This window comes from Nansenia antarctica, assembly GCF_963989245.1.
Source record: "Nansenia antarctica genome assembly, chromosome: 1".
NCBI lineage: Eukaryota > Metazoa > Chordata > Actinopteri > Argentiniformes > Microstomatidae > Nansenia > Nansenia antarctica.
Genome location: NC_137674.1, coordinates 26,799,387 through 26,811,704, shown reverse-complemented (window position 1 = coordinate 26,811,704; position 12,318 = coordinate 26,799,387). Strand labels below are relative to the sequence as shown.

Below are 12,318 nucleotides of genomic sequence, written 5' to 3'. Positions count from 1 at the left end.
CAAAGCAGTCTTGTGTTTCTACCACCTTTATAGCCGGTGTTATTCACGGGCAAAGACGGTGCCCGGAGGCACCCTTTGCGGGTAAATAACTGTGGTTTACCGTAGGTTAGGATAACAACTCCCCTTCCGGATAGGGGAGAGGACAGGGAATCCGAAACCATTTGAATGGTGTCGATACGACACTCCTATCACAATCGACACACCGCGGAGCGAATTCCCGGGTAGAACTTGTCTCTCCCCCCGCTGTCAACGGGAGTCGTCAACCAGGAAGCGGTGCTGCGAGCAGCAGCGGGGGGGGGGACCCGTCACTTACGGCCGAATATCTCCGCGTCACGATGGGTTAGAATTCCAAACTAAAATTCTCAATGACCAGAATAGCATGCTGAACACACTGAACTTTGAATGGAGTCTTAGTCATGTACCGTTAACGAGATAGAATAAGAAAAGCATATTTTTCTATGCCGCTATGAGTACACCGACCAACGCGACGCGGTCCGCGTAGAACTAGAACGTAGAACTATAAACTTGGAGACCCCTTACTTAGGCTACGGCGTAGACGTGCGTAAATTCGACGCAGAAGTTTAAATCGGCCTTAAGATCTACCTCTGGAAAGCATTTCATCATTATTTCCTCCCCCTCCCGTCTGACCCTCAGATCAGAGAGAGGAGTCTGCCTCTGCTGAGGGAGGCCCAGTCCCTGCTGCCTCCCCTGGAGGAGGTGGAGAAGAACATCACAGGGTTCTACCAGGCCCTGGAGAAGGCCAGCCGCATCACCAGCACCAGAGACTCCGACACGCCAGGGGACTTCAAGCAGAAGTGCCAGGTGACTTTGATCTGGGTTTAACACTACAACAGCCGTGCCTATTTTACCTACTAGAGAGCTAGAGCCGCCTTGGGGGTCAAAGAGACCCCCTTTTTAGAATGTAAATCTGCTTTTTACACACAGAGACCACTAGAGGGCGCTTCTTTTTTTAGCCTGCCTCCTACACAGAAAAACTGCAAAATAGCTTTATACTAGCTTATTCTGAAGTGATTTTGAAAATGTAAGGATACTGTGTGGTAGAACGCACATATCTAGGAAAAGTCATGAAAGGAGGGTCCTGAAATTTGATCGAGTGCAAAGATAGGATTTTTCTCTTTTTACTCACAGGGGTCACCATGACCCCTCACGGTTCTTCTCATACAATGACAGAGTAAGCTGCTTGGAGGGTTGTTGTGCTGAGTGAGAGATATTGGCAGGCTTCATTAAACTATCACTTTTTTGTTTGCAACACTGTAGCACTCAAGATACTGTGGTGGTATTTTTTAATATTCATTGAACACCATCGTTCGTCATTCTAATATTCCTAATTCACTGTTTCTTACTTCCCTGCCCTACCCTACTCTGGCTCCAGGAGTTGGTGACCTTCACTCACAGCTGTAAGAAGTGTCTAACAGTGATAGAGAATAAACACCTGACCATCCAGAGAACCTTGGACAGCAGCAAGACCCTGCAGTGCCTGGACATGGCACTCCTTCAGAAACGAGTAGCAGATCTGCAAGCTTCTTCCCAGGTATGAAAGACCTTTGAAAGTGCATTCCTTACATTATTATGTTAGGGTTGCGTATACTTGTGGGCTTTTACAGAGGAATCCTACTGTATGTAACTCAAAATGAAGGAGAGAGGATCTTTCTGATGTATTATGATTATGGGACATGCAGTGGTGTAGTCTACGTGATACGCAGGACTACGCCGTATACCCACTAGGAAAGGCCAAGGATTTCCATATACCCACTCAAAAATGTGTGAGGATACGTAACAGCGTTTTGTGACAGAACTTTCACTTTCATTCATAAAATTCACCCCGTCTGTGTTACGAAGCACTTGAATTTTGGACCATTGGGACTGACTATAGCTTCATATACCATCAAAGGGGGGAGGTGTGACATGACTTATGTCAAAATGCAGCACTATCATGCACAGATCAGCCTTATAACATTTAATTTATATATATATATATATATAACGGTAGACAGGGAGCGCATATTTATTTTTATGGCGTTCCAAAATGAACGATATGAGGCTGGGAGGAGAAAATCACAGTATACCCACTAGAAAAAACTAGACTACACCACTGGGGACATGATGTGTGGTGACGAGACTGGTGTCTGTGGCTGTTTGTGTGTCCCAGACTATGTTCAATGAGTCGACTGAGTGGAGAAAGCATGTGGAGGCCAACAGTAGCCTGATGAAGAGGTTCGAGGAGTCCCGCGTCGAGCTGGAGAAGGTCCTCAAGAGCGCCCAGAGCTGTCTGAATGAGAGAGGCAACCCCGAGGATCTTCTCAAGAAACACACAGTAAGAAAAGACCAGATGATCTGATCTAGACAAGAGAAAGAGTAAAACAAGGGATGGCCTGTGTGCCTGTTTAAGTAGTGACACGTTGTTGATTTTGGCAGGAGTTCTTCGGGCAGCTGGACCAGCGGGTCCTCAACGCCTTCCTCAAGGCCTGTGATGAGCTGACCGATATTCTGCCAGAGCAGGAGCAGCAGAGTCTGCAGGAAACAGTCAGGAAGCTGCACAAAAACTGGAAGGTTAGTCCCGTAATAACACAGTCTTCTTTACATTTAATTTCACAGTGTTTTCTTCTATGTTGTGTGTTGGTGAGACTCATACAGTACATCCCCAGTGGTATTGAGGGAAAGATCCATTGTCGATATGTTGAAAGTGGCCCCTGAGACACACAGTAGTTCGAGCCCCGGCTGGACACATGTCGAAGTGTCCTTGGGCAAGACACTGAACCCCAAATTTCTCCCAGTGAGCGGGCCGGCGCCTTGCATGGTAGCTTGCCGCCATTGGTGTGTGAATGTGTGTGTGAATGGGTGAATGAGAGGCCGTTGTAAAGCGCTTTGGATAAAGGCGCTATATAAGTGCAGTCCATTTACCATTTGTCCCCTCCCCTCCCCCCAGGATGTCCAGACAGAGGCCCCCTTTCACCTGCTGCACCTGAAGGTGGAGGTGGAGAGGAGCAAGCTGATGGTATCCCTACAGGAGTGTCAGTCGGAGCTGACCCGGGAGAACCGCCACCTGGCCGGCATGGGGAGCGAGAGGCTCGTCAAGGAGCACAGGGTGAGATTGACTGTGTTGAAAATGATCTATTGATTTGAGTACTGGGTCGATGTGGGTAATGAAACTGTGTGTGTGAACATAGCTAAGATGTGATGCTAGAGAAATACATTTACATTATGAACCAATATTATTGCCTTTTCAGTGGAAGCTGTAGCCGGAAGTCTCTATCCAGGGTTCCCGTGCTGGTCTTAAAAAGCTGTAAAGTGTAAAATCCAGTAATCCAATTTACAAGGCCTAAAAAGGTCTCAGATTTCAGTTGTTCGTTCAAAACATGAGGTGCTAGGTCTTAGAAATTAGATCCTGCAAGGAAATCAGTCCGACCACATCTATTTACGTGGAAATGAATCAAGCTGGAACCTAAAAAATGCCAATTCGCTTCCTTTTTTGTCTGTATGGCAGTGAAATCCCTAATTTCATCACCTCGAGGATGACAAAAAGCTATCACATGGTGTCACGAATAGGTCAACAATTCTATTCAAAGAGGTCTTAAAAAGGTCTAAAAAAAGGTCGTAAATTTGACTTTTTGAAACTTGTAGGAACCCTGTCTATCCTGATCTAATAGCAGTGGTTAATGTATCGTATTGTCTCTTTGTGCAGGGCTTCTTCAGGGAAAAGGGCCCACAGTCCATCTGTGTGAAGAGACTGCAGCTCATGGAGGAACTCTGCCAGAAGCTCCCGGGTAGCGACCCTGCCCATCAGACCCTGGACACGGCTAAGAAGGCCTACGCTGAGGTCAAAGAGGACATCGACAGCACCCATCAGAAACTGATGCAGCATCCAGACAAGTGGAAGGAGTTCAACTCCAGGTAAGAACTCAATCGATAGGGTGCTTAGGTGGCGTAGCGGGTTAAGCGTTGACCATGTAACCGCAGGGTCCCAGGTTCGATTCCGGCCAGGGACATATCCTGTATGTCATCCCTCCTCTCTCTCTCACCCATCCTTCCTGTCTAAATCTCTACTGTATCTGTCAATAAAATGAAAAATATGATTGGGACTGCCACTCATAAATCACTCTATTTGAATCTAATGAGAATCTAATCTCACTCTGAGGAGAAGAGAAATCTAACGGGATGTGAAATCTACCGTCACCTTCTTCCTCCAGGTTCTCTGACCTCTCCTCCTGGCTCACGTCTAAAGAGAGCCAGCTCCGGATGCTGAGGAGCCGAGCCAACGACCCCAGCAAGTACGGCCAGGTGAAGTCCACCATCACGGTAAGTGGGCCTCCCCGAGGGAGAGACTAGCCGGTTGCTTGGTGTATGGATACCTCCTCCAGGCCTCCTCTGGAAGATGGCTCAGAGACTGCAGTAGCTGTATAACCACATGGAATATGCAGGGTTCCCTCGCTGGTCTTAAAAAGCCTTAACATCTAAAATCCAGCAATCCAATTTATTTATATGGCCTAAAAAGGTCTCAAGTTTCAGTGATTAGGTCAAAGAAATGAGGTGCTAGGTCTAAAAAATTTGATTAGCTTGTCCTGCAAGGAAATCAGTCCGACCACATCTATTTACGTGGAAATGAATCAAGCTGGAACCCAAAAAATGCCAATTCGCTGCCCCCGGGAGAAATTATTGGCGAACGAAGCTACGGCAGGATGACAAAAAGCTATCATATGGTGTCGCGAATAGGTCTAAAATGATATTCAAAGAGGTCTTAAAAAGGTCTAAAAAAAGGTCTTACTTGACTCATTGAAACTTGTAGGAACCCTGAATATGGCACTTTCCATTGGTCTGTTCAGGAGCTGAGGACTGATGCAGAGCTACAGGAGGGGAACCTGGGCTGGCTCAAGTCCCATCTGGCTGTCCTGATCGAGATCTGCACTGACAGTGACGCTCAGAGGCACAGAGGGGCCGTCAGTAAACTCTCCGCTGACTTTAAAGGCCTCCTCCTCTCCCTCTCAGAGGTAAGTACAGTAAAGTGAAGCTTGCAAAATGAGTTATTAGTGGTTCTTTTCAAAGGACCTACTTTAGCTGTAGCTGTTGCCTCCATCATCAATCCAGGAGATTGACTGACTGTATCGTTCCAATGAACATCATCTTTATCTGATTGAAGAACAGCCCCCTAACCCTTAATATAAATCAATAGGATAAAGTTAATGCATCTAATGGTTCAAAACAGGTAGGGGTTGCACTTGCAACGGTAATATAAATCTCACATGCTCCCCAGTGAGAACCACAACACAAGACTGCACCCTGGATCTCACACTCTGTGGTTTCATCTTCAATTCACTATGTCTCCTCAAAGTGATAGAGTATCGATTGTTTGGGTTGGTACAAGTATTGTTTACCACTGAGTGAGGCCGTATCGCTTTCCCCTGTGCTGTCTGTCTGTCTGTCTGTCTCCCAGTCTGAGAAGGTGGTGCTGGCGGTGGGGGACTGTGTGCAGTTCAGGGAGGAGGTGCGGGGTACCCTGGAGGGGCTGGTGCAGGGACAACAGGAGGCGCAGATGGAGGTCTCCAGGATACTGGACTGTGAGACAGTGAGAGAGGCCCAGCAACTGCTCCTCATTCACCAGGTGGGAAGTCAAACAGCAGAAGTCAGATCTGATCATTCAAAATGGTTCTCACAGAACTATTAGCAATGCGTGACGTTAGAATTGTTTTTTACATAATCTGATCCATTAGGTGTTTATTAATGCCTGTGTGGTGTTATTTTTTAAATGTTTACATTTTTTAGTTATTAATTTAGTTAGTAATTAATCAAATACAAAGGTTCCATCTCACAAAACATAATGGAATGTAAAAACTTTGATGCTCAATATCTCTGAACTACCCTAAACGGAGATAGAACCTTATAACTAAGCTCACGAATGGTTCCCACAAAAGAAAGCGAAAGAGAAATTATGCAAATATGCCTATTATGCTGTACATAATATGTACATATTTTGTAAAAGTTATTGAAAAGTATTTTCTGTATTTTGTTATACTTTTGATGCATTAGATTAGATTGCATTCAACTTTATTGTATCTATAGTCATTGTACAAGTACCTAGACCATCGTTTCTCAACGGGGGCGGTACCGCCCCCCAGGGGGCGTTCAGACAACATCGGGGGGCGCTGGAACAGATATTTTTAAAAGGGGGGCGTTGATGTGTTCTTGGGGGGCGTTGACGCATAAAGTATTTTTCTCATGAAAAACAGCTGTGTTATTACGGGCACATTCGTAAATGCACGAACGGTCAGTTCGCTCGGACAAACCGTGTTTTCAGTCAGAGCACCCATCTCTGAGCGCTCTGAACTTGGCCGGGCTTTCCTCTCGTTTCTTGGGCTGCGTTCGTAATCTTGCTCTGAGAGCGCCGGAACGCACACTAGGTGCAACGTCATAAAGGGACCAAGTAATTTGATTGGACAAGAGGCATTCCATGAGTGGTGATCAGATTTTCAAAGCGTATTTACGAACGCAGCCTCGGTTATCTCCGTTTTGAAATGATCGCTGGTAGCATTGCGCCGGTCTTTTCCCATTGACATCACGGTGTCAAGTAATGTATAAATAAATGTGCTGAATTGATATGCCCTTTTGTGTTTTCATGCATATATATGCAGGGATGTTCAAAGTATTTTACTTTCAACCAGGTATCTGATTCTGATCACCTGTAGTCACTTGCTTAATCATATGTAGGAACTAGTTAACCCAATTCTTGTTGCACGCCCGGGGGCGTGCGGGGGATATCCTTTATTTTCGGGAAAATATCCCTTATTTTCAAATCCCAATGTTGACAGGTATGGTGCTAATACCATTACCACCATACCAGAACATCACAGCAGGAACAACCTATCTCAAAAAAGCGATCGTATTGTAATAAACCAGTCCTGAAAGTTCTCTGTCGCTTACCAATAATCGAACCTAGAGAAATCAGCTACGAATGTCCCCTCCCCTCGCAGGTTCATCACAGTATATTACATTACTGTTAAGTGTTGTTGTGGATGTTATCCCTAGTAGTGCCATTCTGAGGTTAGCATTGCGATGTGTTTGCAAACTAAAATATACGATCGCTTTTTTGTGATATGTTGCTCCTCTTGTGATGTCCTGGAAACGAACGCATCAGCTGCAGCGTCTTTTGTATTGATCAGCTGTCAGCAGTGTTATTACGGGTACCGGACAAAACCGTGTTTTCAGTCAGAGCGCCCATCTCTGAGCGCTCCCAGAGCGCAGAGCTCTGAACTTTGGAACTTTGTTATGTTTTGATATGTTTTGATATGAGAAATTCGAAGTGGTCAGTTTATGAAAATAATACCATAGAATACTAAATACAATTTTAAAATAATAGCCCCCTAGCGTTTGCCGCCATATTGTGACACCACCCACCCCAAAGTCCAATCAAAAATGAATAAATATTAGCATCATAAAACAGCAATTTGGAGAAATGCAACACCAGCACACTTAAAAAAACTAACAATGTTAGTTGTAATGTACAGTTCTGCAGCCTACTGTTTGTTCTGCATCGGACATGTGTGAAATTGCTGCTGTTCCATAGCAGTCTGTTTGTATTCTCTGATGTTGTCTGAGTTTGTTGATGTTGTCTGAGTTTGTTTAACACTCATAAACAGCATTTTTATTCACATTCACATGGCTTTTCTGCTCTCTGGTAAACTAATGATAATGATATTCCAACTGCCCAGTTAAATCCAATCTATTATTTGGCATTCAGTGACATGCTTTTTAAATTATATAACACATAATATTAGTCAACATTATTATTTAGGGAAGAAAATAAGCCTACTTTTTTGATGGGGGGGCGGTAAGAGGCCTGGATAATGGACAGGGGGGCGCTGGCCCAAAAAAGGTTGAGAACCACTGACCTAGACAACCAAATGTAGTTTGGCATCTAACCAGATAACCAGAAACAAACAGTGGCGTAGTGCAAAAGGCATGATAATGTTTTACAGTGAGTATAAATAAGTGAATATAAAAGTGAATATACATGAGATTAATATCAATATGACCACTGGGTAGTGGTGGTCTAGTCTAGTGGATAGTGAGTTGGACTTGTGATCGGAAGGTTGTGAGTTCAAATCCCGCCTGAAACCACACCACTACTAGTGTGCCCTTGGGTAAGGCACTTAGCCCTCAGTTACTCCAGGGGGAATGTCCCTGTAATTCGTAATTGTAAGTCGCTTTGGATAAAAGCGTCTGCTAAATGGCAAAATTAGTTATGATATGATATGTACAGTATGATATTACTACAGCTACATAGTCGCACTACCAGCTACGTGATCCCAAGACTAACATTGTGAATGTATCCTGTCTTCAAGACTAACATTGTGAATGTGTCCTGTCTTCAAGACTAACATTGTGAATGTGTCCTGTCTTCAAGACTAACATTGTGAATGTATCCTGTCTTCAAGACTAACATTGTGAATGTGTCCTGTCTTCAAGACTAACATTGTGAATGTGTCCTGTCTTCAAAACTAACATTGTGAATGTGTCCTGTCTTCAAGACTAACATTGTGAATGTGTCCTGTCTTCAAGACTAACATTGTGAATGTGTCCTGTCTTCAAGACTAACATTGTGAATGTGTCCTGTCTTCAAGACTAACATTGTGAATGTGTCCTGTCTTCAAAACTAACATTGTGAATGTGTCCTGTCTTCAAGACTAACATTGTGAATGTGTCCTGTCTTCAGCAACAGCTGAAGCGTCTGAGGATGAAGAGGAAGGACGTCCAGCAGCAGATCACCAGAGGCCAGCAGCTCCAGGCTGAGGAGGGTCTGGGTGAAAGTCTCCAGCAAGACCTCCAGAGCCTGGAGAACACCATCAGCAAGATGGATCAGACCATGGACTCCCAAGAGCAAAGCCTAGAGGTGAGGCTTTCTCACCCTCCCATTGTAGCATACAAAATGATAATGAGCTCTTCATAGGAGCTCTCAAGATGCTCTCTCACTGTGTGCCATTTTTGGGGGATATTACAAATCTGGCTTTGTCAGCAGAAACCCATGTACTGCACATGCAGCCCATGTCAGGGTGTTCATCTGTGTACTGACCGCTTCCCATTTTGTTTACAAGGTCACACTGGCCGCCTGGCAGGAGTTTGACAGCCAAAAGGAGGCAGTGCAAGAGTTTGTCAACAGGGCTCGCTCTGCCATGGAGAGAGACCTGAACTTCAGCAGCCCAGATAACCTTACAACTGAGCTGGACCAGGCCAAGGTGAGTAGAATACATTTGCTTGGTTTGTTTAATAAAACATCTTCATAAATATGTTTGTATGACAGCTGACACCTCATGGTTGAGCTGTTGGGGCTCCAATAAGCATGTTTGATTCATTTTTTTTGGAAGATGGAGAAGCCTACATCACAAATGATCAGTGTGACTCACACCAAACACTGTTGTCAAAACAGGTCCAGCTGAAGCAGAGTGAAGCAGAGGCGTCCCATGTGAACACCCTGTTGAGGAGGTCAGCAGAGATCCAGCTCGGGCCCAGGAACAAGACCCTGCTCCAGGACCAAGCGTGCTCCCTCAGTGAGCAGATGGACAGGGTGGAGAACGGCCTCAAGAAAGAGTAAACAACCCCTTTCTAAACATTACTCTATTTTATTCTATTCCAAATCTCTTCTATTCTCTATTGTTTAGTGTTTATTGTTTAGGGCCGCTCAGACCCTGGAGGTTTATAAATCCCTCCTAAAAACCCACCTGTTCTCCTTGGCCTCCCCCCACTCAGCCATTGTTAGGTCCCTGGCTTTTATTGCTTTATTGTTTTATTGTTTTTAGTCCTTTTATCTTCTCTTCTTTAATTTGATCGTATCTTGTATTGTGTTGTGTTGCATCTTATTTAATATCCGTCACTTTACCTGTTCTACACCTGTGAAGCACTTTGGTTCAGCTGCTGCTGTATGTAAACGTGCTATACAAATAAATCTGACTTGACTTGACTTGAAATCTAACTGAATCCTGCAATTTTCTAGTGTCAAGGCTCTTGACCAGATGAAAACCCAGTGGGGCCGATTCGGGACTGAGTTTGAGTCTTTCTCCTCGTGGATATCAGAGAAGGAGAAAGAGCTGGATGTCCTGAAAGGTTCTACCGCTCCACTTGAACAGCAGATCAACACAGTGAAGGTACTGTACTGTTTGCAACCTCTGCCATTCTCATCATGCAACGGTATCCATTGTTCATGCAATGATAACCCGTGCTTTAGTTAAATACCCTCTGCACTGTATTCTCTAACACATTTTTTTCTTGCATGCAAAATGAATTGTATTTAGGACTTCCTATCTGTGTTCATATCAATGGCAGTTCATACCCACAAAACAAATCAGTCCTTGATATTAATGATCCCAATGATGATGTTTGTTGAATTACCTCACAATAATAATAATAATAATAATAATTATTATTATTATTATAATTATTATTATTTGTATTTTATTTTATTTGTATAGCGCTTTTCCTGCAAACGTTGCAGCTCAAAGTGCTCCAATCATTATATAATCATCATTTAATTATTTAGTCATTTAAAGGCAATATTAAAAAGATGGGTTTTTTAGTCTGAGACTTGAACATAATTTGCTGAGGTTGCATCCCTAATGTAAACTGGCAGTGCATTCCAAATCTCTTCTTTTGTACATGTGGGACACAGAGAAAACCAGCGTGAGAGACCTGAGAGCCCTATTGGGCTGATATGCTCAGCAAAAGGTCTTTCAGATGTGATGGTGCTGTGCCAGTATGAGGCATCAGTATTGATAGTAAGTTGATCACTTCCTGTCTTCCTCATTGGTCCCAGGCTGTGGGGGCGGAGCTTGGAGACAGGGCGGAGGTGTTGTCCCGGTTGGAGACCGACTCCCAGGTTCTGGCCCAGTTCGTGTCCTCTGGGGAGGCGGCCCGCATCAAGGCCCGCTTGACCCAGATCGGCCGGTACTGGGAGGAGCTCCGGGAGAGCGTGGAGCAGCTGGACGGACAGCTGCAGGAGAGCTCCTCCCACCAGCAGAGGTTCAACACCAGCCTAGAAGAGGTACTCCTCCTTGGGCGCTTAGGTGGCGTAACAGGTTAAGCGTTGACCATGTAACCGCAGGGTTCCCGGTTCGATTCCATCCGAGGACATATCCTGCATGTCATCCATCTCTCACCCATCCTTCCTGTCTAAATCTCTACTGTCTCTGTCACAATAAAAATTAAAATATGAGTGAGACTGCCCCACTCAGAAAAAGAAAAAAAAAGAAAAAAGAAGAGGTACTCCTAATAGGTTTGAATGAGAGGTCAAAGTTGTTCATTTCAGAGCAGATGACAAGTGTCAGAAAAAGTTAATCTGTTGTTGTCTGAATTGTTTTCAAGGCACAGACAACACTTGGTGATCTACGTGAAAAGGTGGACCGTCCAGTCAAGTCCTGTACCTCCTCTTCAGAAACCTACAAAACTCTTCAAAACCACATGGTAAGAGAGAAAGAGCCGCATATTCTTGCTCCGGTTATTTATGAATTAAATTATTTATTTAACCAACGCAGGAAAACCCTGAAGAAGGCAGCTTGCTGCCGAAACGTAAACCCCTCAAAGAAAGTTCGGAAACGTTATTTTGGTTGATTATTCCTCCCCTTTAATAATACCAATTGGTATTGTATTTTATATCGTTGGAATGCCTGATTAGTCACCTTTACAACGAGGTACAACTTGTAAGGATCATGCATTCGTGGAATGAGCAACACAGCTAAACGTGTGGGTAGCTGCCCAAAAATATTTGCCAAAATCCCCTATATTCTTCTGTTGGTATTCACTCTCGTTTTGAGTTGCTTGGTGGATTGGATGATTGCACTCTCCCACAGTAATAAGGAAAAAACAACACATATTGGCCATTTTTACACTTTATTAATTTTACACTGTCAGGGACCTCAGCAGCGTGTGGAAGATCCATACGCAGTCACAACAGCTTGGCACCTCCTCCTCATGCTGGTCACCAGCCTGGTCACACACTGCTGTGGGACGGCATCCCATTCCTCAACTAGGATTTGCCGCAAGTCAGCCAACATGGTTGCGTTGGTCACTCTGACACGTACAGCACGCCCAAGCTGATCCCACAAGTGTTCAATTGAACGTTCAACTCACGGCAGGCCATTCCACCCTCTCCACTCCCAAATTCTGGAGGTGCTCTGTGATGATCCTGGCTCTGTGGGGGTGAGCGTTGTCATCCTGGAGGATGGAGTTAGGTCCCAGATTCTGGAGATATGGGATCGCCACTGGCCCCAGAATATCATTCCTGTCAATTAGGTGCCATTCAGGTGCCAGTCACACACC

At 44.6% G+C, this 12,318-nt stretch overlaps 1 protein-coding gene across 1 annotated transcript in view; it reads left to right on the top strand.

The window, feature by feature from the left end:
• The window catches only part of syne1b (spectrin repeat containing, nuclear envelope 1b), a gene marked incomplete at both ends in the record, with an annotated part of 140,201 nt that overhangs the window by 21,726 nt on the left and 106,157 nt on the right, over positions 1-12,318 (top strand). Inside the window, 15 exons of the mRNA XM_080550517.1 lie at positions 655-822; positions 1,394-1,552; positions 2,171-2,335; positions 2,437-2,571; positions 2,948-3,106; positions 3,704-3,912; positions 4,209-4,317; positions 4,842-5,006; positions 5,450-5,617; positions 8,726-8,902; positions 9,105-9,245; positions 9,437-9,597; positions 10,001-10,151; positions 10,817-11,044; positions 11,365-11,463. Of these exons, the coding sequence (XP_080406643.1) occupies positions 655-822; positions 1,394-1,552; positions 2,171-2,335; positions 2,437-2,571; positions 2,948-3,106; positions 3,704-3,912; positions 4,209-4,317; positions 4,842-5,006; positions 5,450-5,617; positions 8,726-8,902; positions 9,105-9,245; positions 9,437-9,597; positions 10,001-10,151; positions 10,817-11,044; positions 11,365-11,463 (2,394 nt within the window). The remainder of the gene's footprint in view (positions 1-654; positions 823-1,393; positions 1,553-2,170; positions 2,336-2,436; positions 2,572-2,947; positions 3,107-3,703; positions 3,913-4,208; positions 4,318-4,841; positions 5,007-5,449; positions 5,618-8,725; positions 8,903-9,104; positions 9,246-9,436; positions 9,598-10,000; positions 10,152-10,816; positions 11,045-11,364; positions 11,464-12,318) is intronic.